The sequence below is a fragment of the Tauraco erythrolophus genome, chromosome 18, assembly GCF_009769465.1.
Source record: "Tauraco erythrolophus isolate bTauEry1 chromosome 18, bTauEry1.pri, whole genome shotgun sequence".
In the NCBI taxonomy this organism is placed as follows: domain Eukaryota; kingdom Metazoa; phylum Chordata; class Aves; order Musophagiformes; family Musophagidae; genus Tauraco; species Tauraco erythrolophus.
This window is the reverse complement of record NC_141482.1, coordinates 560,728-587,515: the sequence shown is the minus strand read 5'-3', so window position 1 is coordinate 587,515 and position 26,788 is coordinate 560,728. Positions and strand designations below refer to the sequence as shown.

General features: G+C 42.8%; 2 protein-coding genes across 4 annotated transcripts in view; both read left to right on the top strand.

The window, feature by feature from the left end:
• CPNE1 (copine 1) overlaps nucleotides 1–26,788 on the top strand; it is a 43,402-nt gene that overhangs the window by 1,648 nt on the left and 14,966 nt on the right. For 2 of the 3 annotated variants that reach the window (XM_086622834.1, XM_086622835.1), the window contains exons 1-2: nucleotides 1,256–1,274; nucleotides 26,397–26,525. In XM_086622834.1, the coding sequence (XP_086478960.1) occupies nucleotides 26,397–26,525 (129 nt within the window). In that variant the 5' untranslated portion in view covers nucleotides 1,256–1,274. Of the gene's footprint in view, nucleotides 1–1,255; nucleotides 1,275–26,396; nucleotides 26,526–26,788 lie in introns of those variants that run through there. The other variant, XM_086622833.1, reaches the window with a different exon arrangement.
• On the top strand, nucleotides 1,235–10,000 carry RBM12 (RNA binding motif protein 12). The gene is made up of 2 exons (XM_009983900.2): nucleotides 1,235–1,274; nucleotides 5,764–10,000. The coding sequence occupies exon 2, from the start codon at nucleotides 5,786–5,788 to the stop codon at nucleotides 8,426–8,428; it is 2,643 nt and encodes an 880-aa protein (XP_009982202.2). The 5' UTR covers nucleotides 1,235–1,274; nucleotides 5,764–5,785; the 3' UTR covers nucleotides 8,429–10,000.

The window sequence follows — 26,788 nt, the reverse complement described above, 5'->3', positions numbered from 1 at the left end:
TTGCATGAAACTGTTTTTCAGGTGATTACATTCTTTCCTGCATTGTAAACTACTGTTTGACTCTGCTAGATATGAAGTATAAAGTTGAATCCTTCTAATACAGGATTACTTGTTTCTCTTAAAGATCTAATAATAAAAAAAGGTCTCTTCTGAAATGGATTTGCTATTCTAATGTAAGTCTGAAGAGTGTAGTTGTATTTTTCTCACTTGTAAGTCAGCTGTTTGTGTCCTGGAAGATCTATGAATGTGCTTGTTTTAATTCCCTCTGTTAGGGAGTTTGTGGATGGTTTGGTAGTGCTTCTTTCTCTAAATTCACTTTGGTAACGATGCTTTTAACTATAAATGGTGACTTTGGGTTGTGTGAGGAGGAGGCAGTTATTTGTTCTTAGTGTCATTCATTCCCGGATAGTTTTCCGAAGAATCACAATTTTAGTATCACATGGTCTACTAAACGATGAAGGAGCAAGGGTTTTCCATCCCTTCTTGAAATATAAAATACATCCATTGCCACTTAAAGTGTTTGGCTCTCGTTGAGTTGTAATCCTAGGAAGACAATTTTTCTACAGGGATGAAAAAGATGGGCGTTTGATCAGGATTTGGATAATGAAATGATAGATTACAACTGAAAATACAGTATCTTGGTGGGGTGTTCTTGCTGCGTGCTCTGTACAGGTGGCTGAAACGTCACCTAGTTTGACCAGCTCGTGTGACTCCTGAGGAATTCTTCACGTGCAGCTATAGGGAGGTTTTCCAAGGTGCGGCTTCTGTTGCTTTGTTCAAGATGTGCAGTTGGAGAAAGGAACCTCATTAATGATGGAGCGAGGGTTCGTTAAAATTCAGGGTTTTCAAATATTTGATTCTTGCTCTTTGCCTTTGAAAGAGTACTTTGTCCACCTGTTGGTGATGGGAAAATTTCAAAGATTCTTTGACTATTTCCTGGTGGTTCTTATATTCTTTGTGGAAGGCATATTCATGTCTCTAAACCATACAAAAAACTGTGCAATGCAATTACCAACAAGTCATACAGGGATAAGGTACTAGAAAATGCACTCTTACTGTTGTGGTTTTGTATGTCACAGTGCCCTGTGGTGGTCGCAGGTTTGAACTTTCTATATATACAGTTCTTTGTGGACTGTTCCTGCTGTTGTGTTGCCTGCATTGATTTTTGCCTCCATTTATTCTTTATTGCAGTCTAAAAGTTGGTTTTAATTGGTTGCCCACAGGATTGGCTTGGCTTCTGCTACTTGTTAAGAAAAAAACATCTGTCTTTGCAGGTAAGAGCCTTTGCATTGAAGACTTCTTTATTTGCATATTGAGTGTATCTTAAGAAATGTTTGACGCTTTTGGAATCTCTGAATTGGTATCAAAACACTTGGGTCAAATAATCTATAGCTAGTCTCTTTACTTTGACTCCCACTGGTGATGGTGGTTCTGGCAATGTTGTTCTCATAAGCAGAATTTTCTGCCAAACTAATGTTTCGTTGTTTCATCAGCATGTGGTGGTACTCCAGAACACACAGTTATTTTGCACTGTTGGAAAATGTAGCTACTTTGCTGCAGACCACAGGTCTGCATGTTTCTATCTATTGGAGTTCAGAAGTGTATGGAAATTGGTTCTAATTAGGTTTTGCAGCATTTAAAGGCATCATATAGATTCAAATTGGCTCAGAGATTAGTGTTTTAATCTTAACAGATCGATTATAGCCTTTTTTAAAAAAAGAAACAAAATAAAGCAGAACTGTAATCTGCAGTTTTAGCTTTTGCTAGACAGTCTCGTCCTGAATACTTAAAATTCCTCCTACGATACCAGTGTTATTCCAGTTCTTAGTCTTCGTCCAAAAATTGCCAAGTATGTTGTGTGTTGTACTGCGTGGGTATGGTACTCGAATATTCCCCAGGGCCCATGTTGAGTCTCCTAAACTTTTCTTAATTTGAAAAATGCATACATCTTAAGGGCTAGTCTGATGTTTTTATCAATTTATGCACGTGACCCAAATTCTGGTTATTGTGCTGACAAGCACGTAGACAAAAGGAGTAATACTGTCATCTTGTACACCTTTCTGCAGTGTGCCATGAGTGTTTTATGTGTCTTCACAGTAAGACCTTTAAAAGGTGCTGTTGAGCTTTGTCAGACAAGTTGAATCAGATTGACTGGGATTCACTGCTAATGAGGATGCCTTGCCCATAGTGCAGCTCTGGGATTTTGTGCTTCTGGTCTCTCCAAAGATGTATCAAACACGAAATGGTATTTCAAAGCAAAAGTGGGTTCTGTTGCCATTTTGTACAGGGGGAGAAGCAGGCAGCCTGAGAACACCTCTACCAAAAAGCCTTGGGCACGCACTTGCAGTCATGGAGCCCGTGCTGTGCCTGCACTCAGTGTTGCCTGTGCATGTGTGGTGATCTTTACCCGCGAACAGTGAAACACTTGAGCAGGCTTTGCTTTTTCGTTAGTTGGGGAGTTTGAGGGAGTGGGTTATTGGCTCCTAAGTGTGCTTTGGAAAAAATTGGACTCGTGAGTGCTTAGAAATGAGATTTGGCCCTTTTGGACCTTGCGATTTTTCCTTAAATCACAGAAGAGAAACCAATCATTTGCTAAAGCACTGAAATCCTGAGAAATTAGAAGCGCTTATGTTTTGAGTTGACAAAATATTTTTTTGCTAAAAACATTTGATGGAGTAAAGTCCGTAAAATTCTATTCATACCATGCTCCTGTTAGCTCTTGCTTAACAGCAAGCATTTGCTTAGTGTCATGCATGGAATTAAAGACACTGAAGTCATTGCAGCAAGTTTTTCTAGCAACTATAACGCCTCTGCGGCTGTTTGGGTTTTTTGCTGATAGTGATTTAGTGGACCTAAATAGAATACTTAGTAACAAAATTTCAAGATATCTCTTAGCATTTGTAATGAAGTTTTGAATTTAGTGCAAGATTGAAACGCACATTGTCCCAGAAGTTATGTAAATGTTCAAATACTTGAGTTCTTAAAAATTATTTTGTGACCTTATCTATTAGTTTGTCTTCTGGATTAGATTCATGGAGTTGTTAGTCAACGTGGTTATCTAGCAGGGGTCAGTTCTGATAAACAACTCTAAATTAGCAGATCTGAGCAGAAAAACCTTCCCAAGTTGCCTTTGTTCAACTAATGGCCATGTCAGATGGTCATTCTTTCTGCATTAATAAGGAAATAATGAACAGTAATCTCCCATTTAAGGCAGGAAGCTTCAAATGTCTCACTCTTGATGCATAAAAATTTCTGAAACTCGTTTCTTTGTATAATGCCTAATAAAGAAGATATAAAGCACCTAGGAAGATTTGCTATTAGTATTATTTTAGCTTTCAAAGTATAGGTGCAAAACCAAGGATGCTTTTATACCTCTTGCTTGCCTCAGGATCATCTAATTCAAAAGCAATCCTGTAGCATAACATCGTAGACTTCAGTTTTACAGTCCCCTTTACTGTGGCTTCCTTAAAGCAGGCAGGATTTTTGTTTTAACTTTAGTTTCAGAGATTGCTATCAATGTTAGCCAAATTTAAAATAAAACTTCAGAATCATTGAAAAATACTGCTGTTTTTAAAACAACAGTAAAAAAAAAGGTGCAAAAAGTGTTATATGCTTTCTTAGATGAGAACATAGCATAGGTAGTTCTTACTTTGACCTGGTTTGTTGTGTTTGGTTTTGTTTTTTTTTTTTCCCCACATGGGCCAGTTATTTTGCTGTTGGAAAATGATTTGGAATTAACTTTATTCTCTAGTTAAATGTAAGTGTTGCTGTAAGAGATGAATGCGAGATGTTTTTGTTACCTTGCTGTGGAGATGGGAAACTTGCTTTTTAAAAAAACTAGTCCCTGAGGTTTAGTGTGTATTCCCCTTTGTGCTGCTGCCGTCCCTTGGTGGATTAGGGGTTTTCTTAGCGATATGTGCGGCTAGATTTTTTTTTCAGACCTTGTTGTGTTCGTCTTGCAGGTTCCAGTCTCTCTTTCAAGATGGTGTAGTAAGGAATTGGATGTTTGTTCACAGCAGCTAGAGCAGCAGAGCTGACTTTGTGCCAGTGGGCTTGGCTGCTGTTTCCTCTGCACTTTTCTGGTGTCAGCTGGATGTGGGCCAGTGTCCCGTAACACCCCGGTGTGTCACTTGAGTTCCTTAGTGTATGGAAGGGGTTAGCTCTGGTTTATTGGGCAACAAAAGCAAATACTTACATACCCATTGGAGTAATCTGAAGTTCCACCATGAAAACAAAAGAATTGCTGCTTTTCTTTCCTTGTAGAAGAATTGTTACTCTTGTTTTCATTAAGTACAGAATTCAGCATTCCTAATGTGGTTAAATTGTTGGATAGTGGCTTTACCTAGTAATTAAGGATGTATTCAAGGCATGTCTGCTTTGAAGTGATTGGTTGACCTGGAGGGGCAGATGCACCTCGCCTAAACATTTGACTGTATGCTGGGACACCATACTTAGCTGAATGTGGAATGTCGGGAGATAGCTGCTGATTGCAGTTGGTCGCAGCTTTGGTGTTCGCCAGATGTCTCTGGTGGTGCGCTGCCTCCGGGTGTTGCGTTGGGTCATCTGGGTCGTCCTCGATTTCGAATGCTTGGTTAACACCGTTTGTATGGGATGGGAGTCTTAGAGGTCTCCCATACAGATACTGAACTGGTTTGTGCTTAGGAAGTCAAGAACTTTCAGAGATTAAGTGGCTCTGGTGAAACAAGGTGTTGCTGTCCAGGATGGGAGGCTGGCGTCTGAACTGGTCAATTGTGCTAGTATTAATCTGCTGCTCTCAGTATTTACTGAAGGCTTGTCAAGAATAAGTGAGAATACCTAGTTTCCTGTTTATCTTGAACTTCTGATGTGACCTCAGGCTCTTCTGTAGAATGTGTACAAGGTAGCTGCCAAGATCTACCTGTTCAGAATTGATGTTAAACTTTCACTAATCTCAGCTGCGGAGGTAAAAGTAATTTCCTTGTGCCTGAGACAGAAGGTGTAGTATCAGAACATCTGCAACTATTAAAAAAATGTGCCTTGTTTTTGAAAGTGGTAAAGGCCATGCGTAGATGTTAATCTGGTTTAGACGAGGTCTGTATATCACAAAATGCCTGGGGCTCATTTATGATGGTTAGCTGGCTTCATGGTCACCTAGACCTCTTGCCTTTGCTAGGAGAAAGCTATGTATCAGACCAGTATAATCTAGATAGTCCATGTCCTGCATGTATCGCTGTTGCTAGCCGTCCATAATGGGTTTTTGTTCATAACCAACCCACTGTTATGTTCCCAGTCATCTTCAGCTGGCAGGAGATAAAATCCCTCCCCAAATGAAGGGAACTGTTTATTTCATATAGGTGTGCAGAATTTTTCACAGTCGCTTTGCCAGGTGCAGCGGACACCATATCAGTGTGCGGTAAATGAATTTTCTTTGCTTGGCTAAAATACTCATTTTGCTTATGTTCCATTAAATATTCAAATACTGATATAATTCTGATTTTTGCTGTTCTTTAGGTTTTTTTTTTTACTGACACTTGTGGGTCTTAGTTTAACCGTTTATTTTGGAATTTCTAGTGCAAAATGTATACTAATTGTGGGTAAATGTTTAATACTTCGATCTATATGAAGTAAACACAGACAAATAAGGAACTGGGAATATACACATGCTTAATCTTTGCAAGATGATGTGAGGTGTATGTAAACAAATGTAGTAGATGGTGTCTGTAGGTAATTGCATGGTGCCATAAACAGTAGTCTGACATAGCCGTTGCCTTTTCTCATCTGCAGGTGTGTGTTGTTTCAGCGCAGCATGGCTGTGGTCATCCGCTTGCAAGGTCTCCCGATTGTGGCGGGGACCATGGACATTCGCCACTTCTTCTCTGGATTGACCATTCCTGATGGGGGCGTGCATATTGTAGGGGGTGAACTGGGTGAGGCTTTCATCGTTTTTGCCACTGATGAAGATGCAAGGCTTGGTATGATGCGCACAGGTGGTACAATTAAAGGGTCGAAAGTAACGCTGTTGCTGAGCAGTAAAACTGAAATGCAGAACATGATAGAACTCAGTCGTAGGCGTTTCGAAACCGCCAATCTAGATATGCCACCAGCAAATGCTAGCAGGTCAGGACCACCACCTAGTTCTGGAATGAGCGGAAGGGTTAACTTACCTACTACCGTTCCTAACTTTAACAATCCTTCTCCTAGTGTAGTAACTGCTTCTACTACTGTGCATGAAAGCAATAAAAACATATCCACATTTTCTACTGCCAGTATGGGGACTGCACCTCCAAATCTTGGGAGTACCTTTGGTAGCCCAACATTTAGCTCAACTATCCCTAGCACAGCATCCCCAATGAATACAGTACCTCCTCCACCGATTCCTCCTATCCCAGCTATGCCATCTTTGCCACCAATGCCTTCTATTCCCCCGATGCCTGTTCCACCTCCTGTACCCACACTGCCTCCTGTTCCTCCGGTTCCTCCGATACCCCCTGTGCCCCCTGTACCTCCAATGACACCTATGCCTCCCATATCAGGAATGCCTCCTATGAATCCTCCACCTGTAGCACCTTTACCCACTGGAATGAATGGGTCTGGAGCAGCAGTGAATATGAACAGCGGCTTGAATCCATTGTTTATCGGTCCCATAAATCCTGTAAATCCTATCCAGATGAATTCTCAAAGTAGTGTCAAGCCAATTCCAATCAATCCAGATGATTTGTATGTCAGCGTTCATGGAATGCCCTTTTCTGCAACAGAATCTGATGTGAAAGACTTTTTCCTTGGGCTCCGTGTGGATGCAGTCCATATGCTGAAGGATCATGTAGGTCGAAATAATGGAAATGGACTAGTTAAGTTTTTTTCTCCTCAAGATACGTTTGAAGCACTGAAGCGAAACAGAATGCTGATGATTCAGCGCTATGTTGAAGTTAGTCCTGCAACAGAGAGACAGTGGGTGGCTGCTGGAGGCCACATAACTTTCAAGCAAACCATGGGTCCCTCTGGGCAGTCGCACCCTCCTCCTCCCCAGGCTCATTCTAGGTCCAAATCTCCTGGTGGACAGAAAAGGTCACGGTCGAGATCCCCTCATGAGCAGGGTTTTTGTGTTCATTTGAAAGGTCTTCCCTTTGAATCGGAGAACAAACATGTGATAGATTTTTTTAAAAAGCTGGATATAGTTGAAGACAGCATTTACATAGCTTATGGACCTAATGGGAAGGCAATCGGAGAGGGTTTTGTCGAGTTCAGGAATGAAGCTGATTATAAAGCAGCTTTGTGTCATCATAAGCAGTACATAGGGAATCGCTTTATTCAAGTTCATCCAATTACTAAAAAGGCAATGTTAGAAAAGATAGATATGATTCGTAAAAGATTGCAGAACTTCAGCTATGACCAGAGAGAAATGCTCATGAACGCTGAGGGAGAGCCAGGCTCGCCAAAATTGTGTGCGCATATATCTAATATTCCATACAATATAACAAAACTGGAAATCCTTCAGTTTCTAGAGGGACTGGCAGTAGAAGAGAGCTCTGTGCAAATTCTTGTTGATAATAACGGGCAAGGTTTAGGACAAGCACTGGTTCAGTTTAAAGCAGAAGATGATGCTCGTAAGGCAGAGCGCTTGCACCGTAAAAAACTGAATGGAAGAGATGTTGTTTTGCGTTTGATAACTGTAGAAGAAATGAGAGATATTGAGAGAAACCCACCGTCTCAAGGGAAAAAGATACTGAAAATACCGATCCAAGGAAACGCGGCTGTGCCAGGAGCACAGGGCGCTGGCGGGGACGAGCATGCCTTCTTGGGGGGAAATGCTAAAGATGCCAACAACGGTCCTCCATTTAATTTCCCTGGTAACTTCAGTGGGTCTGGCACGTTTGGTCCCCCTCTTCCACCACCTGGAATAGGTGGCTTTCCTGATTCTAGGCCAGGAATACCTGCAGTTGCAGCTAGCGGTTTGCCTGGTGCAGGTATTGAGGTGCCAGGTTTTGCAGGTGGTCCTGGGAATTTGAGTGGACCGGCAGGTTTTGCAGGGGGTCCTCAGACTTTTGGTAACGGTCCTGGCAATTTAAGTGGACCCCCTGCCTTTGGTGCCGGTCCTCCAGGAATTGCTAGTGGTCTTGGACATTTAAGTGGACCTCCAGGGTTTGGACCTGGACCGGGAAATATCCATATTAGTGGACCACCAGGTTTTGGAACGGGTTCTGGGAAGCCGGGACCAACTGTCATTAAAGTGCAAAATATGCCCTTTACTGTTTCGGTGGATGAAATTTTGGATTTCTTTTATGGTTACCAAGTGATCCCTGGTTCAGTGTGCTTAAAATACAATGAAAAAGGCATGCCCACTGGAGAGGCAATGGTCGCATTTGAGTCTCGTGACGAAGCTATGGCAGCTGTTGTTGATTTAAATGACAGGCCTATAGGCTCCAGAAAGGTAAAACTGGTTTTAGGGTAGCTGTTAATACGAAGTAGTTGTAGAATAGATATTCATAGTGCTGTGATAAATGCATCCGGATTGGTTTTTATAGTATTTCCAGGATAGAACCTGTGGATTGTTGAAATTGTAAAACGGATTGGTTTTGATGAGACAGAGCACTGGGTTAGCTGTTACATAAGGAACACTGCAAGGACAGATGCGCAGTGGATTTTCCCGTACAAATATGCGGAGAAGCTGCACAGATTCTTATTCATCATAGGAGTTTGGTGAACTCTGCTGGACACAGTGCTTATCAAGGAATCTAGATTGGTTTTACGTCGTTTCGGATAAGGGAAATAGATGAAGTCCGTGAAGCTCTTCAGTGGGTGCTCTTGCAAGCCATTGTAAATTAGGTAGCTCTTTCTAGATTTGGTTAAAAGCTGGCTGAATTTGCTTTGTTTACAGGTCAAAGCTTTGTTTAAAGTCCTGATTTTACTCTGCAACTGAACAAATTCTCAGTGTACACAGATTAATTGTTTCGTGTATGTATCTCTATTTTTTTGAAGATTCTCACTGTATGAACAGTTGAATTATGCCCATTGCTGATGTGTCTACCAAACTAATTCCTATAAGTATGAGCAGAATCGTTCTGTAAAATTCAAGCTGTTCTTTGTGGAATAACCTTTAGTTATTTATATATTGCAATTATAACTGTGCAGAATAAGACTTTTGCCACAAGCATAGCTAACCTCAAATGTTATCATACGAGTTTTATACACTTACAAAACATTTGCAGTAGAAGTAAGAACTTGAAAATGCTTGTTGTTGTTTAAGTAGCTTGATTTGTTAGGACTACATGAATCAGTTGGGATAGGATCTTTGACACCTTGGATGTTGATGTTTTCTTTCTCGTGTGTCTCTTGAACTCTACTTACACAGAGTCTCTGCTGAGAGAACCAAAGTGGTGATTATTATTATTAGAAGATTGGAGTCCAGTTAAAGTTTTAAATTAGTTTATACGTGAAAGAAACTTTATCTTCAGCAACTCTGTCATGAATTACTGCTATGGGTGAATTCAGAGATAAAAATTTATTTTTCTCCACAACTTGAAAATACTGAGTTTACTATATATTTTTGCAATAAAGTTGTGCTGTTGTATTCAAAATTTGTAAAGAGTTGCCATTTTCTTTGCTGTGCAGCAAAACCTTCTGTGGGAAAACAGAGAATTGGAGGGGAAGTAATTACACAAATGAAAAGTAGAATTTTTTTTTGGTTCATCTTTACTTGGCTTATGATAAATTTTAAGACTTGGGCTTTGCCTGAAAAATCCTGCTATTCCCTGCAAATCATTGTACTTAAACATAGTAAACTTTAAACCGTTTTGTTTTTTGGACAAAGAAAAACAGTGCCTTTTGGTGTTGCATATCATGGAACACTGAAGTGTGTGGTCAGGCAAAATTTCGAGGTGCAAGTGGCAACAGTTTTATTCACGTGGTGTGTAGGAGAGATTTGAAAACCTGTGCAGCACTGCGTCCCGAGAGGATTTCACAGTACAGGACTATGTGGAAGGATTGTGTAAAGGTGTACTTCAATAAAGAGGCGGTTGCATTACACAGATGCTTCTGTAATTCATTAGCATAATTTTGTTTTGACAGATTATTAGGTGGTCCCAACTTTGGAAAAGTCATGTGATTTGTATATACTGTTTAAAATTAAGCCTACTGTTAATAAAACTGTCTGTCTCTGAAGCTTCATGTTATGCGTTTTCAACAGTCTTTGGGAGTAATGTTTCAACAGCAGATCTTTGTTTCTTTTTTTTTTCCCCCTTTGAAAGTCTGAAAGTACTCTTGCTGATGTCAGAAAGATGTGTGATTAGGAGTCAAGCCTTTCAGTTTATTTTTAAAATTTTGCTCTTTGTTTTTTAAACAACTCTTATTAAAGTTTCATACTATATTGGAGTTATTTGGGTGCTTGTTTCTTCATGTTTCAAATTAGAATAAAATTACTGAAAAGGAAAACTTGGCTTCATTGTTCACAGAATTGATTTAAGACACTAGTGCGTGTTGACTGGTGGGAACTGGTGATAACTTTTCAAGTTTAAATGAATCGCAACAGTGCTTGCCTTGTTGTGAAATGTAATTAAACTACAGGTGTCTGGAATTAGATACACAGTTCTGTGTTACTGTCTTTTGATTTCATGTCTTGATCTTCTTGGTGATGGGTACAGGGTTATCGGTGGTTGCGTTAGACACGGCGTATTCTGCGCAACATGCTTGTGTGCCGGTTCCTTTGGACTTTCTGAAAGCGCAGGTTTGTTTTGGAAATATTTCACTTTCCGATTCTCAATTTTCTGTATGGTCTAAAGATGTTTAACTGCTTATCTTAAAAAAAAAAAAAAAGTGCACACCAATACAAAAAGCCATTGGTGTTGGGAACATTGACATGGATGGAATGCTTAGTAAAGGATTTGGGGTTGGGAAGGGGCTCTTCATCTTGCCAGGCAGTTGATGCTCTGTATCTGTTAGCATAGATGAGTAGTAAATTAGTTAGTAAATGTCCCTTCGTCCTCGAGGGTAGGCTCTTGGAAAAAGTAGGAAGTTGTAGCATGTTTCAAATTTCTGTATATGCTGTAAACAATACAGCTGCTGTGCCATGTAGTTGATCCTTGAAAGCATATATGGCGAAAAGTTCATTGTCAAGTGGCACTTGAGAGTTTCAGAGGTTTCCTGTAACAATTCACTTAGAAGCAGCCTTAAGCTGCCCGTCGTGCGAAATGACAAGGGATACCCTTATCTGGACAGACTACGTGGCTGGATTTTACAGAAGTGCTTGCTTTGCACGTTTGTATTCGTGAACAGCCTTAAAAATGAGGGGCAGGAGCTCTGAGGTCACATCTCCAGAGCGGCAGGTACGTGACTGCCCTTGCGTTACTCGTCAAGGCTGGCTGCTAATGTGAGGTGGCAACGGAACGAATCAGCTCATAGACACTGCTCCAAGTTGCAGTTGTTCCGGCCTTGATGCTCGGAGTGTCAGGAACTGGCATCCTGCTTAGCCTTGTCGGGACAATACAGTTGGTGACACTGGTGTCCCAATTTCTTCAAGTTACAGAAAGAAGATACTGGTGTTTATGTAACTGGCCAAGTTGGTGTTTTTAGCAGTTCCTTAAGTGGTGATGTCTAAGTGCTACTTTTTAAAAAAAAAAGTGGTAGCGTTACATTCATGACATGATGTCTGTTAAACAGACATATTTTTGCTGTCCCATTCACAAGAGAAAGTATGAATATAATAAATTATTCAATGATAAACTTGTGACGTACATGGAAGAACTGCGATGGTTAGATGAAAGTGTGACTTTGAAGTTAGCAGGTTTTCAGGCAGTTACACATGAATGTGTCCAAGCAGCAGGATTTTGTTATTAACACAAGTCAATTTGCAATATTAACAGGCAACATTAATAACAGTTTTTTATTGATTAATCATTGTTGATGTATTCTAAATGTAGATTTATGAGAGGTTCGAGGCTTTGTAGGTTTAAGGAAAACAGAAGGATACTTTTTTATTCTAAGTAGTGTTCTTTTCGTAGCATTTAATGTTTTCCTTGAATATCTATGCCCTGAATTTGTTGTGAGTGGAGAGGAAGATCGATGCAAAACCAAAGACCACGGTTATGTGCCAGTTGACATGGAAGGTCTACCTTCTAAAGAACGTACATGCTGGTCAGTTCTGCTGAATTGCTCAGGCTGTCCTTAAAGAAGTCGTTGTCTTTACTGTGTGAAATTAGCAGCTTGTTTCGCTGAGAGTTTTTTGGTGTGCTAAAGACTGCAGACTCTAGAGGAAAATTTTTTTTCCACTGACCTAAGCACACCAGTGGTGCGTTAACTGTAAATAACAATTTTGGTGTTTTGTTCCTTCTCAGTCTTCTGTGGTGATTGCAAAGCTGCTGCTCTGCGCAGCGGGTGCTGTCGGTCCTCAGTGTGTTGTCCAGCAGTGCGTGCCTCTGAACTGTGGTGGCCTTCTGATCTGCAAAATTGAAACAACTACATGTTACGGACTACTTGAAGCCTCTGATTTGGACAACAGACCACTCTGAGAGCAGTTGTTTTAGGATGATTATTTGGATAGATGGATTAGACCCTGAATCTCAAAGGATTGCAGTTCCTGTTTGATACAGACTCTAGTGCAAGTAAAAGACTAGTTTCTGTCTTGGACAAGATAATGGCTTGAAAGGGAGCAGTTTTGAAACTGGACTGGTATATTAGGAAACATTTAGTTGGAGTGTAGAGACATACACAAATTAGTTTTATGTCAGTTTGCTTCTTTAGATATTGTGCAGGTCTTGGGGAAAAAAAAATAGAGATGCTAAATTCTGTTGCTGTTAAGAGGATTTTCAGAAACAGTGCCTTGGGCCTGGAAGCAGTGTTGCCAAATAGTTTGCCCATCTTTGCCTTTATGAAGATTTGATGATGCTCCCTTCTGTGGCTGGCTGTTCTTTCATGATTTTGGGAAAACTGAGCTAGAGTTTGTGTACAGAGTGAATGACTCTTCCTCCTGGTGGAAGAGGAAGGGAAAACTGTCTGTTAAATGCTTCTGCAGGAAGAGCACCTCCAAGGGATTCTCTTCCTGTCTGGTTTTGGCAGTGAGACTGTGACTGTAGTTGAAAGATTTGGCTTTCCCATGAAATGAAAATCTGCTAGTTGATAGAATGCATTCGGCTTAAGGTTTGTGGCTGCGTACTGAGCTCTGCTGCTCTTTCCCTGTCTCACGCTAAGGTAGGTAAACTGCAGCTTATTTTCTGTACAGATGACTTTTATCAGTGATTTTCTGGAGCTTTGTTACTGCATGGAATGTTTGGGTGGTGCTTGTGCAGGGAGTGCTTCCCACCTTCCTGACTTGGATGCTTTTCACTCATGAGTATAAATACCATGCCTAAGAAAAGCAGCCCTAAAAGTGTTCTTTTCCATCGCTCCAGCCTGAACGTGGATGTCGGATAGTTTAGTTGTGACTCTTTTTCACTCACTGGCACTTGCTTCTGTGCAGCTTCCTTTGTTAACATTCTTCTGGTTTTATATGTGTATTCACAGCATGGCAGCTTAGGAGAGAAGCAACCAGGTGAATTCTGACCTGGGATTCTTCGCTGCTTCTGCAGAGTCGAAGCTTACTCCTTTGTGGCTGTTTTTTTCTTGTATGCTGTCATGTCTACAGCCTTAAGTTCAAATGATCTTACCCGTTGCTTCCCAAATATATCAAAGTAAGCTTTTGGAAACAGCGAGTGTGTTTCCTTTTAACATGAGTCCAGTTTCCACAAAATCAGTTTGGTAGCTCTCTATTTACTGCGCTCACGCCAGCTTCACTGTTTTTCCCCAGCTTTTGGGAGGTCTTTCGTTACGAGTTACCAGTGAACTAGACCGTAGTTACTCATTCAGTTGATAATAGATCACAGCCAGGATAGCGTCAAGGGGCTGAGCAAGGATTTTCTTTACAGTACATGGTTGAGGGTGTACAATTTCCCTGTCATTTTAAAATTGAAAATTTAGGACTTGGAAGTCTTGCATGGGGGAACAGGAATTGATCCCATCTAAAACTCTCTTGGTTGGCATAGTCTGACTTGTTGGACCAGTCACTGCTTCTGGAAGGCTGGTGACTTTTTGAAATTTTCGTATTGTATATTACGGTATTATTAACCAAAGAATTGGTAGGATGATATCGTTCTGATTTCTGACCATCTGAAGGTAGGTGGAACTACTAGCTGGCTGTTTCACGGTTTGGAACAACTCGTTTCGTTGCAACCGTTTTGCGTTAAAGGTGACTGTGGATGTAGTGTTGCTCTCTTTGACAGCAGAAAACTTAGAAATGCTTTCTAGTCACTTAAAAAATGAAGACAGATTTTGGGACGAAGAGAGCCATATAGTCAGAACCTAAACTACTTCAAGAATTCCTTCTAGGTAATTTTGATCGAATACCTTTTATGCTAAAGTTCTTAGGACCGCTGTCACTGACTTAAGATTTCAAGTCTCTGTGTAGCACATATTTGCTTAGTGACCTTCTTGCTGTGGTGGCACTTGCCAGAATACACTCCAGAACGTGAGCTTTTTACAAAACTTTTGTTTTCGGCAATATAACCAAAGCATCGCTGCTTGTTTTGACGGGAGGATGGATATGGAATGTGAAAAGTCCTTACTTGTTGGAACAGGAAGCTCAACTCAAGAGTGAAAATGGTGGTTGCTGATACCATTTCCTTATTAGCCAGATGTTTCTAATGAAAGGATGTTATTTACAAATCCTGTGTTCTTGAGGAACGCTAAGGCGACTAGCTTAGAAAAGCAAAGAGGATGATTAAAGTCAAATTAGGCCCTGGCTGTTCATTGACTGAATGTAGGGGAAAACCCCTTCTTTAAGGGGGGGAGGCAGAGCTGTTACGTATCACTAACTCACTTGCCTAGGATTCCCCCACTGCATACCAGCATGGCTGCAGAGTCAGTCTTCTGTGCTGAGAGTCCAGTCTCATACATAGATGAAGTGCTTTTATAGCACTTAGAGCTCTTTTCATCTGTGGACTTGAGTGCTTTTAGGAAGTGAGGCAAGTGTGTCTGCAGGGTGGTGGTGTGTGGCTAATTTATCTCCGAGTAACCAGCAAACCAGTGGCAGAATGTTTTCATCCTCATGTTAAAGGCACATCCGTGTTAACACCAGTGGAGTGGCATTAGGGTTGAAGCTGAAAGGTTGAGGCCAAGCTGTCACTCTTTAGCTTTAGTGAAAACAATCAAATGATGCCCTCATCTAATAAAGAATGTTTGTGGTTCAGAAACTTAAGCACACAGCTGGTGTGAAAAAGAGCAGAATAAAGCAGTGAGTAGATAGTTAAATTCTTGAACTAATGTGCAATTCAAATTCAATTGTTAATGATGGAATGTATGAGAATAGGATTGATCCAAGTGGCTTGCTATGAAACCTGAGCCCTGCACAGTCTTGTGTGTTCTTAGATTGCAAATCAGAATTGGCTTTGGTGGTCAAGTCTGTTTTAAGGCTTTTAAAGACAGCTGTAGTTGTTGTCAATTAAGTCAGCAATAACCTCTGTGTGTACACAAAAACTGGATGCATCCCTTAAAGGAAAAAAGCCTTTCAAGTATATCTGAAAAATTACACAACACCATGATGTACTGCATAGATGTCCTCAGTTTTTTGAAAGCTTTTTTGTCATGTGGACACTCACAGCTCCCTTTGGGTAACTGACACCATGGTTCTTTTCAGACAGTAATCCAAATGGCATTGCTTCCTTGCAAGGCAAGCAAAATGTCATGCTGTTTCTTTGAATGAGAAGGTAGTATTGGCTACCCTAATTACTCCAGGAGCAGAAAGGAGAGTGTGCAAACAGTGTTTGCCTTCTGCTGGATGGCTTGTGCTACACTACGTGTTAAAATTTGTCCTTAGCTGTGCCTGTAAAAATAACTTCAAGCAGAAACAAGAGTAAGCTTTCTGAAACCGAATGCTTTGGTTTAAACAAACTAATAAATCAATGTAATAAAATTCCTAATATCAATCTACAGATGGTAGTATCTCTAGGAAATATCAGCTATTTTTAGTGCAGTGCCTTGATGGCAAACGACTGTAGTATCATCATTTAATTCTGCTATTGTGAACAGTGAGAGGAGTCCCTGTAACAGAGTTGTGTGCCAGCCACGGTGTGGGGGGTCGTACGTAACCTTTCTGTCATGTTTAGTCTGGAAAAGGTAGCAAGGACCTTTTGTTCCGAATGTTTTTGAGCAGCCCAAACCCCAAGGTCGCGTAGACGTGTAATGTGAGAGCAGATACTGTTTTAATAGTTTTGTGATCTTCAGATCCCTCTGCTACTGCATTAGGAACACACAAAACCCTGTTGGTGAAGGATCTGCAGTGAACAAACTGCCAACGTGCTGAGCTGTCGGGTGTTTTGTCCTGTCTGCTGCCTGTCTCGGTGGTTGAGCCGTTGCCATACTGTGCTGATAATGCTCTGCTGCCCAGAGAAACTGCAATTTGTAACTTTGCTTTCCAGGTTCCACCTTACGGTGGTAAGTCTCTCAGAGTAAATGTAACTCAGTTCATGCTTTCACAGCTGTTAAATTTACTCTAGGTTTTTCATCCGAGGTTTTTGCTTAGAGAGCTTCTTTCTGCCTTAGTTTGGTCATATTTATTAAAAAAATGTTGGAACTATTCATTTGACTTTGAGAACATAAAGATGCCTGTGGGAGAATCTAAGGCTTACTAGTATTGGGTTATGGGGATTTTCAAGTTCTTAACTTGCAGAGGCATGTTTTCTGAAGGGTGTGGAACACCTTTGTAGCAAATTCAAACTTAATGACAGCAGACTTTTTTAGGCTATAGGTTGAAAAGTGTGGCACAGGGAAGAAGCACTTGAGGAAATACCTGTCTGTTTGCAGTCGTGGAATCTCTTCCCTCTAAATGCAGGGAGGTTCTGTGGTCGTTTTGGCCCGCTTGGCGCTGAGATGAGCAGAATAGCTTGAATCTGTCATCGTAATGGGTTTGTGCTTCTGGGAAGTTACACTGGCAGAAGAATTTTGGTCTGGAGGAGAACAGAAAGGGACATGAGGTCATTGTGGTGTTTTGTGGCCTTTAAATAATTCTGTTATTAGTTTAGATGGGGAGGAGAAAAAAACAATTTAAATTCCCTTGCCAAATCCTTTCCTTTGTTCTACTTCTTCGATTTCAGATTTTTTTGGTGGTGTTTTTTTGTAGGTTTTTCTGTTTTGAAGCATCGTTCTTCTGCAGCAGATTAGGATGGAGAAGTGAAGATGCTCATACTATTGATGGTAATAGTTAAGCAGCAGAAAAGTATTATGGGGATGTGAATCTTAAAAAGAAGCATATTCTCAAAAGGAGAAAGAACTGCAAGACAATGTTGGCATAAGAAAGGCTGAACTTGCAATGAATAAATTGAAGAAATCAAATTCTTATGAGCACTACAGAAGCAATATTATGGGATTCTTTTTCCAGATCATATTTCATGAGGCTCTAGATTCAAGGTTAAAGTCTGTAAATTATATCATGTGAGAGACAGCGTGATTCTGTAATGCGTGAGAACTTGAAAGGTCCTTACTTGTTTTTTAGGCAAGAGTTGTCACTGTGCAGTAATAACTCCAGGGCAACTGAGAATAGTCTAAACAATTCATCTGGGATATCTCAACATTTTTTTTTTGGTGGTCATTCAGTCGTGCAATGCGAAGAAGTAATATGGCAAACTTTTCGTTAACTAAGTGGCTATTGGTACTGCGTGGTCACCAGAATTCTTCAGTAATGTGACTTTGTTTGACGAAACAGCAAAGATTGGTAAAATGTATTGCTGGCATGTTTATTTCTAAAGTCTTATTTTGAACTTGTACAGTTCATGTCGTATGTCCTAGTCTAAACAGATGGCCCTTAAAGCGTTTCTGCCTTGAAGTCACCCGTGTAATGTCATGGCTACGTTTGAGGGAATGGGTAAAATCGCACAGGCTCTAGAGTGAGTACAGGATGGTTTTGATTTCCAGCCTTTAGGAACGGCAAAGGTTGCTAAAGAGACAGGCAGAAGGAACACCAAGACATCGCCTTGATAATCGTGGGGGTGTGTAGTAGGAGGTGGTATACTGAGGTACTTGCAGGTGAAGCGGCAGTGCAGTTGAAGAACCAAAGAGGAAGAATGTGATGTGGTCTTCATTCTCAGTTGAAGGAGTGCAGACTGAGAAGCGGAGGAGCCATAGCCAGCTCAATTTATGTTTAGCTCTTTGTGCCTGAGCTCGGAATAGCTGGAGTTTTAAGGGAAAAAATGAGGCCTTACTTGAGATAGGCAAAGATCGACTTGTGGTGTAAAATGCCATGTTTGGGATTGTTGCAAAGGTCAGAGTGGTTGAGCTTTTAAGTCCGTTTTCAGTTAAGTGGTTCATTGTTTCAGTAATGAGGGTTTGAGAATCACAGGGGGAACAAAAAAGCAGCTGAATAAAAGAATATGAAAGGAATGGAAAAAAAAACTTACTTGATGGGAGAAGTCAGTGAGCACTCCTAGGACTGCAGTTACTGTTCCAACTTAAGCCAAATGAATGATTGACTCCAAAGCCCCACCCTGCTTTGAGTCAGCATTTCAAGGCAGTAGCTTTTTATATTCTGCTACTAAATGCTAAGAACAACTTTGAAAAGCATTCTCTTTTGCATGAAGAGTTTGGAAAAGTACCTTAGGTTTTGAAATAGAATCGGTGTTGTCCTATCAGTTTGTTTACTTATCCTCCGCTTTTCTGAGAAATATATGTGGAGTAAAGGCATGCGTAGGCTTTTCTTTGGGCTGTTGGAGCTCAAAGAAGATGAGATGGTGGTGGTGCGTAAGTTAAAGGTGAACAATGAACAGTGTGAAGGTGAACTTGCAGAAGATAGTGGTGTTTCCCTTGAGTTGGGACTTGGCTCTTGTTCATTGGGAGCAGGGGGGAAGCCGCAGTAAAGAAGATGGAATGACTGAAGTTCTTGTTCACATTTTCTGATGGAAATTACAATCCTATTTGTGATTTTTGTGCTTTATTTCAGCTTTTCTTAACTGTCCTAAACCTGTTATTTTTATAATTGTATAGCTATCGTATATGTATGTTATATTTATTACATAGATATTATTGTATAGATATTCTGTTAATGTATGGATGTGGTGCTCAGGGACATGGGTTAGTGTTGGACTTGGCAGTGTTGGGTTAACGGTTGGGCTCAATGACCTTAGAGGACGTTTCCAACCTGAATGGTTCCGTGTTTCTGTAAAGGGGAGCTTCGCCTTCTCAGTCAGTATCTGTGAATGTCCCGGAGGTGGGGTGGCCGCAGCACGCGCTCAACACTTGCACCCATGGGCTGCCTTCAGGTACAAAACCCCCAGATTCTCATGGTTGATACTGGCGCTTCAGGGGTCATGTGGAGACAACTCAGTAAGTAGAACTAGGGCATAACTTCCATGCGTATTCAGTCGTGCCTTAGGTGTGCGACAGTCAGTAGCCTCTTTGCGTATGGCTTGTAGTCACATTCGGAGCTCAGGAAGGCTTGGCCGGGCTGGTGGCTCTGCCATTGCTTACCTCTGGTCGGGACTTGGAGCGGTTTGGTGTCAGCACAGCCTCAGCACTTCCCTGCTGCGCCTTGTAGGAAATGCGTGTCAGCTTCCTGCTGTATGTCTGCCCTCTCCGGGAGCTCTCATCCCTGAAATTGGGGCTATCCGACGGACCGTGGATGCTCGTAGCAAGACTGAATCAAGCTGCCAGAGCAGTTTGGTTAGACAGGTGTTCTTAATAGTATTAGTCTATTTCTTTTTAAACAATGTGCAGATGCCTTTTGTTTCAAGTTTTATGTCAAATATGTAACAACAGTTAATGAACCCCTTTCCCACAAAGTTTTGATTGATCAGTCAAAACGTATGGTGACAGATCGCTTGGACGCAGTATAGAGAATACTGCTTTATTTTCTGCCTGTAGTAACACTGGTTTTAACTGTCCCCCCTCCAAACCCCCAGGATTAATGAAATGGTGGAAAAAATTGTAACTGTCTGTATTCTCTGCAGAGCTGCTGGGCTGTGGGATGAGGCTCTGTGGCCCGTGCATGAGCTGGTGTGCTGGAAAAAGGCTGTATTCACTAACAATTTTTGTGGACCATGGTCTTTCTCACGGGACTCTCTGAATCTGAGCTTAAAATAAAGATACTTTTTAGTGCATATAGTGATACAAACCTAGCTTTATGGTTTCTTTTAGAGCCTTATGAGGTTCAGGAAAGTAGGATGATAGAATTTTTATTTTGGTAATACATTTGGAAAGTGATGGTGATGCTACCTCAGCACCAGTGTCGGCTTTGTAATATCAAAACCTGAAACATAATAGGTCAGCCCCTAAAAATTGAACTAGTGATGTGGGAAGGTATTGCTTTGGATGGTCTGCACATTCAGGGGTCATAGCAAGAGAAGAGAGAAGCTGTTTGAAAGAAAATAAGGTAATAACTGCAAGATACGGGATTAAACTAAGCAATGGGCAAGGAGGGGACTGCGTTAGGTTGTTGGGAAGTACAAGATTTATTAACTGGGACGATCTGTTATGTGTGTTGGGTGTGTGTCTTGAGTTGTCAGGTAGCATAAGGCCAAGATGGTGGAAACCGCAGTTGATAGGTGCTGCTGGCAGGTCTGCTGGCGTTTCTGTTGTGTTTGTGAGCAGAGTGTAAGGCAGGAGCTATGGTCAGCCCAGTACAAAACAAGCTAATGGGACATCAGCTGTCCTTCAGCACGTGGATCAAAGCCTCAAGCTTGAGTAAAGGAAGTTCTTCATGTGTAATATTTGGTGTACACTGAAGTAGACAGCGTTGGGTATCCTGTACAGAGTGATGTAGTTGATGAGAATTTATTGGTGTGATTAACTGGGAACAAACTGCAGTTTTTCTCTTGCTGAATCCTTGCTTATATTCCATCTTACATGGAGCAGTGAAACCAAGCTGACCCGTAAGCCTGGATTCTGCGCTAACGCTGACATTTTCTCTCCAGAAGACATCACTCCTGGCACTACTAAAAACAGTGCTGGTGGGGTTTGATGCCATGAAACGAAGAGATTTTTCCTGTCCTCTGGGTGACTCCGTAGGTTCTGTGAGCTGCCATTCGGGGATGACCTGAGTGACAACCCCCTCTTGCCCTGTGCTCCCTGTCTTCGCCCCGTGCTCCCAGCTAACGGCCGAGGGGAGCCTCTGGCTCTGCGGCTGAGCGGATACAAGAGCGAACGTTGTAGTTCAGTAATCCTCACCCACGCGGCCCAGCACTCGATCCGGAGTTGGCTGGATGGTGGGTGTCCTGCAGAGGGATAAGCACAGAGGAGTTTGATTGTGCTTCAGACACCCATCTGTGGCTTTCGGGGAAGTGCGAGACCCTCCAAAGCTCTGAGTTGGGACAGTTAAAATCTTTCAGCGCTCTCCTTCTGGAACTTTCTTCAGGCATAGGTGGACAGTGCTTTCGTCTCCTGTATTTGATTTGCCATTAAGCTGAATCATTAGAGGAATAATTATAAGCTAATATTAGACTTGTCTGTGGAGTAGATTTTGTTTACGTTTGAGCATGTGCTTTTCTGTATGAAAGGACTTGATTTTTTTTTCCTGTAGAATTGTGAAAAGAATTGGAAGTTCTGAAATGCTTATATAAAACTTCAGAAAGTAGCAGGTAATTCCTTGTTCTTCTGAATGCATAACATGGATCTTCCATGTGATTTTCCTAGAATGTAGCATTTTTTTGGCCTTGGTTTGATTATTTAGGACCGACTTTACTGATGTGCTTCAATTCAGTATAGAACATCTTTTTTTTTTTGAAATAAGGGATTTATCTTTCTCTGTGTATTACATAACTGTTGGAGTTCATGATCCTCTTTACAAGGAAGAGGTGGTATGCACAGTAAAAATAATTTTGACTTTTTAAACTGGACCGCAGTTTGGTTGTCGTAGCACTTCTTAAAGCTTACTTAGTCCGGAGCCATTCTGTATTTTACTTGAATAACCGGGAATGACGTCTGGTTGAGCAGTGAAAGACTTCTCTGGAGTATGTGCTCAGGATCTTACAGACTTCTGTGGAGAGTGTTTCGCTCTAGAGCCTGTAGGGGATAGCATGGATGATGTATTGTTTTTCCTCAAAGTGTGGAAAAATATCACATGCCATTCTAACTAAAGGCAAAAAATACAGATGCCTGATGGATGTGAAGCTGAATGTTGGAAACGCTTCCCTTGAGAAAGGAATGTGCAGAGTTCGGCTCCAGACAAAACTTCACAGGCGATGCATCTCTGCAGTGAGATCCGAGTTGTGCGAGCCCTGGATCAGCTGTGTGCAGCTGTTGTAGATTGTGGGGATATAACATACCATCAGTTGGGATTTTACAGGCTGTTTCTAACAACAGCACTTGCCCAGTGATTTGCTTATGTTGCCTTTTCTTCTGAACCCACTCTGCTGGGATGCACCCAATGGCTATGTTCTATGTATTTTAAATAGAATTTGAATTTATTAGCATGTTTGAAGTTCATTTTTACTCGGCAAACTGAATTTCTGCTGCTAGAATAGTTTTGTGACTTCTAGACCGTGCTGTACCTTAATCTGCTGGTGGCAAGTAAGTTGGAGAGAATGATTGTTAAATTGTCATTGTTACAAGCTGTTAAGGATCCATCTGTAATAAATCCTGTATAAATTGAGTGTGGTTTTATACCTTTATGGAAAGCAGTTTGCTTTAGCTGCTGTTTTTGCTTTGGAAATATCCATTGTCTTCTGTAAACCAGAAATTTCAAATAGTAGACATTAATATTAGTTCTCAAGGGTGATTGTGAGGGGGGAAAAATAAGAAAACTATGAATCTTAAAATTTCTGGAACTGTTGGAAGGCAGAAAAATGTGTTGCAACAAATGTAAATGATAATCATAGTAAAGAGTAATTGTTTGAAGTCTAAAAATGAAATTTTTTGTGTGTGTGTGAATGGACGTAAGTACGCTCTGTGAAAAGTCAGTGAAACAACATGAAATTTGTTTTTGAAACGTTGCCTCGGATCTGCAAGCTGAATGAGATTGGTGTTCTTTGAGAGCGTTCCAAGGGAGAGAGGGAGGCCATTAATAAAAATAATGAAACCACAAGTTCTTTCAGTTTAATTACCCCAAACTGTATACTTAGGATCAGAGCCTTTGTGCACTGTTTGGGCGTAGTAACCACTAGAACCTTTTACCCTCGTTGTGTCTGTTACACAGCTCTGGTAAGTGATGAAGCATTACTGCTTGCTCTGTGTTGTTCAAAGCCCTTGCTCCTTGGGAGTAAGACAGCACGTGCCAGCTGGGCAGCTTTTAAAGTGGTGAAACATCAAGATGGTGTTGCAGGGTTGTGTGGATGTTCAGAAGACAGAAGCTTCAGAGAACAGAGGAAGCGTTGCAGGCTTCTGCTTAAAGGGAAAGAGGACGGAGGTTGTATCAGGCACGGGGTGCTCTAGGTGCACGTGCCGACTGATGGCGTTCTCAAAGCCCTCAGGATGGGCACTGCTCTTGGAGGAAGCAAACAGAGGTGGAGGCGAAAGTCAACTATGATGCATTTCACATATTCTTTTGTAGGAAAAGAGATGCAGTTACTATAATAAAATACAGTTTGCTATGAAGAATGAAAGTAAATTCCAGAATTCTTGCTTCAGAGAGGAAAAGAGTATTTGAGCCACTGCTTATCATCATTAAATCCTGTTTAAAACCAGCTGATAACTGAAGGTGGGACTAGTCTTCCTAACTGCTGAGGAACTGCACTATTTTTTTTCCCCGTTCAGTATTTTTGTATGTATGTGTTTGGGAATGAAAATATATTGATCTTTTCAAGCGTTTCAGATGCAGGCAGGTGTCAAGAGATGTGCACTCTCCCACTAACTGCGTGAGTGGGGTAACCGGGTGAAGGCGCTTACCTGGATGCTGAGCAGATCTTCAGGCTTGACTGAAATGGATGTTATGTCTTAACAGACCACCTACTCCTTGCTCTTGCTGCTGAGACACCCAGACTGGTCTGTGATCAGAGTTTTCTGCTGCTATTATTCAAGGAATAGATTGAAACCGGAGAAAGCCAAACAGTTTTCAGTGTATTTGGAAAACTGTGAAGTGGAAAAAAAGGCTTTGTGTGGGCTCTCCAAGGATGTCCGTAGGCAGCAATATATAAACAATTGCTGGCTGAGGCTCAGACTGGTGTTTTCAGATTAAACATGATTTTTTTTCTCTGAATCTGTTAGGGAGCTATTCCTTTTCTTTCCGTAGGGGTTCTGTCTATAGTTGTTAAGCCTGCTTTCTTGTTACCCCCGAGATGGCGAGGAGGGAGTACAGCCTGTTAGAAGAACAGTTCCTGCTTAGCCGCTCCGAACAACCAGCCTGGCTGTGCTCTGTTGCGTCCTGGTTGTCACATGCATCGACTGGTGCCCTGCAATCCCCGGATGGAGCAGGAGGATGTAGTGGGAAAAGATCCCATGTAGTTTGTAACTTCCTAGGGGGTTCAGCAGAACATGTGGGCTGTGTTTCAAGGGAAATCCTGTGCCATTACGAAATCCAAAATGGTAACATGTCAGAGCTTTCTGGGTATTAGTGTCTTGAAAGATAAATCCTTGAAACAGTGGAGTATTTTAATAATTTCGTTGCTACTGATCTGGAGAAGAGATTCAGATAGTAGACGGGAGGTGGTTGGGTTTGAGGACTTGCGTCACTCCACCTCCTGGCTTTGTTGTGTGGTTTAACAGTTCCCATCTCAAACTTTGAACTTTTCCGTAGTGGTGTCTTTGTAACATGGAATAAATATGTATTGACTCGTTCTGCGTGCAGCTTGAGACCTGTAGTGATGGTTTCCTCTGAGGAAAGGACTGCTGCTGTTCGAGGATGCTAAAGCTTACAGGGAGCTGATCCATTGTGCTCTAGCGGAGAGGAAAAGTGGCTCCTCATTCTGTCTCCTGTTGGTACAGAAATCTCTGTTGCAGTAGAGGAAAATAGAGAAGTGTTGGCACAGGAGCCGAGGCTGGCTGTCCTGATATTTCTGGTCATCAAACAAACGTGTACGGTTGTCTGTAGAACTGTGGACTGCGCAGATGTGAGACTGTGCGAGATGTAAGCTGGTCTGGTGGAATGGTACATGTAGGTAAAGAAAAAAACCTGATACCTGTGACTTGTGATTTTAGGAGGAATGTATTTATCAAAGGCAATGATTTCTTTTGTGAATATTGTTTGTGATTGAAGGCAACTAAAGTGGAAGATTGATGGCTCTAACTATAGTTTGAACAGTTGACCAGACTACTTCAAAGTAGCGTCTTTGAAAATGCTGGCATTAAAGCCATGATGATGATGACCTTAGTCGAAAGCTGAACTGTGATCCTCTTTGCCTACCGCTTTGCTAATTCTTAGCGCTGGTTTTGTCCTGCCACCATCACTGGAACACGAGTGCCATGCAGCAGTGTGTTAAGTGACGCTGTTAATGTCCGTCCAGGGTAGATGGCAGGCTAGGGAGGTCCCAGGGGTTAAATGTTGTCCAATAAAAGCTCATCTCTTCATTGAGATAAATATCTACACCCTGCGTGTATGAGAAAGCCATGTGGATACTCAGATACCAGAAAGAGCAAACAATGATTTCCTCATTTTCCAAACTCTGAAGGAGCTTCTCTATGAAAATTCGTGTTTGAAGTACTTGTTAGAGCTCCCAAGCTGTCCAGTCTTTTGAATGTTTTGATGCTTGAAGGCTTGTCTTCTGAATTCAAGCTTTGAGAGTAAGAGCTGTTCCTTGAATGAAACGTCTTCAGTTTGATATGTAATAAAATGTGGTTATCACCTCGTTCCAAGGTTATGTTACAGTTTTCTGAAGGCAGCATCCCGAAGAACCGGGGCCCCGTAGCTCCTGCGGCCGAGTGTGAGGGTCGGGGGGTGTCTGGCGGGCCGGGGGGGCTTCGGCACTGCTCGCTGTGCGGAACCGGTGTCGGCCGGCGCGGGGCGGGGCGGTGCCCACAGCCGCTGTCGGGTCCGGGCTGCCTTTCCCCGCGCAGTGGGGGGCTGTGGGCGCACCTGCGCAGGCACCCCGAGCTTCGGGAGCGCTTGAATGCGCGGCGGCCCCGGCGGAGGGGCAGCGCGCGGGAGAGTTGCGAAAGAGTCATTTCCCGGGGGAGAGCGGCGCGACAGGCGGAGGGCAGGCCCTGTGCTGCGGCCCGCCCGGGGGGAGCCGCAGCCGCCGGGAGCAGCGGGCAGAGCCCGGCGGAAACACGCGAACGGGGGAGGCGGCGGTCGGTGCCCCGCCGGGCCCGGCGAGCGGGCGGGAGGGCGCCGGGCCCCGCCGCGGGGCCGCGCTCCTGCCGCCGTCTGGCTGCGCTGCGGGCGCGCTCCCGGGAGCCCCGGCCCCGCCCCCCGCCGCGCGCGCCGCCGCCAGCACCTGGGGGCGGGGGGTGCCCCCCCCCCCTTCCCCGTTTCTCGTCCCGTCCCGTCCCCTCCGCGGCGGGAAGCGGCGGCGCGGTCTGACCCTCTGCTCTGCCCGCAGATGGCCGCCTGCGTGACCCGGGTGGAGCTGTCCGTGTCCTGCCGGAGCCTCCTCGACAGGGACCTGGGCTCCAGGTCGGACCCTCTCTGCGTCGTGCTGCAGGACGTGGGCGGCGGCCGGTGGGCTGAGGTGAGGGCGGGCCGGGGGGGGGCGGGCCGGGGGGGGCGGCCGGCAGCCCCCACCTCGCCGTTGGGCACGAACACACCGGGCTTTCCCCGTTCCATCCCGTTGGTCCGCCTAGCGGGAACGGGATACGTGTAACTGAGACTTGCACTCAGTGAGCAGCCCCCATAGCCACGCTCAAGCTCTGCGTGCGATTTTATGTCCGTTGGTTTCATGAGCTGCTCGTAGGTTTGCTCAGAGTCATATCAGGACGCTTGTTTGCCTCTTCC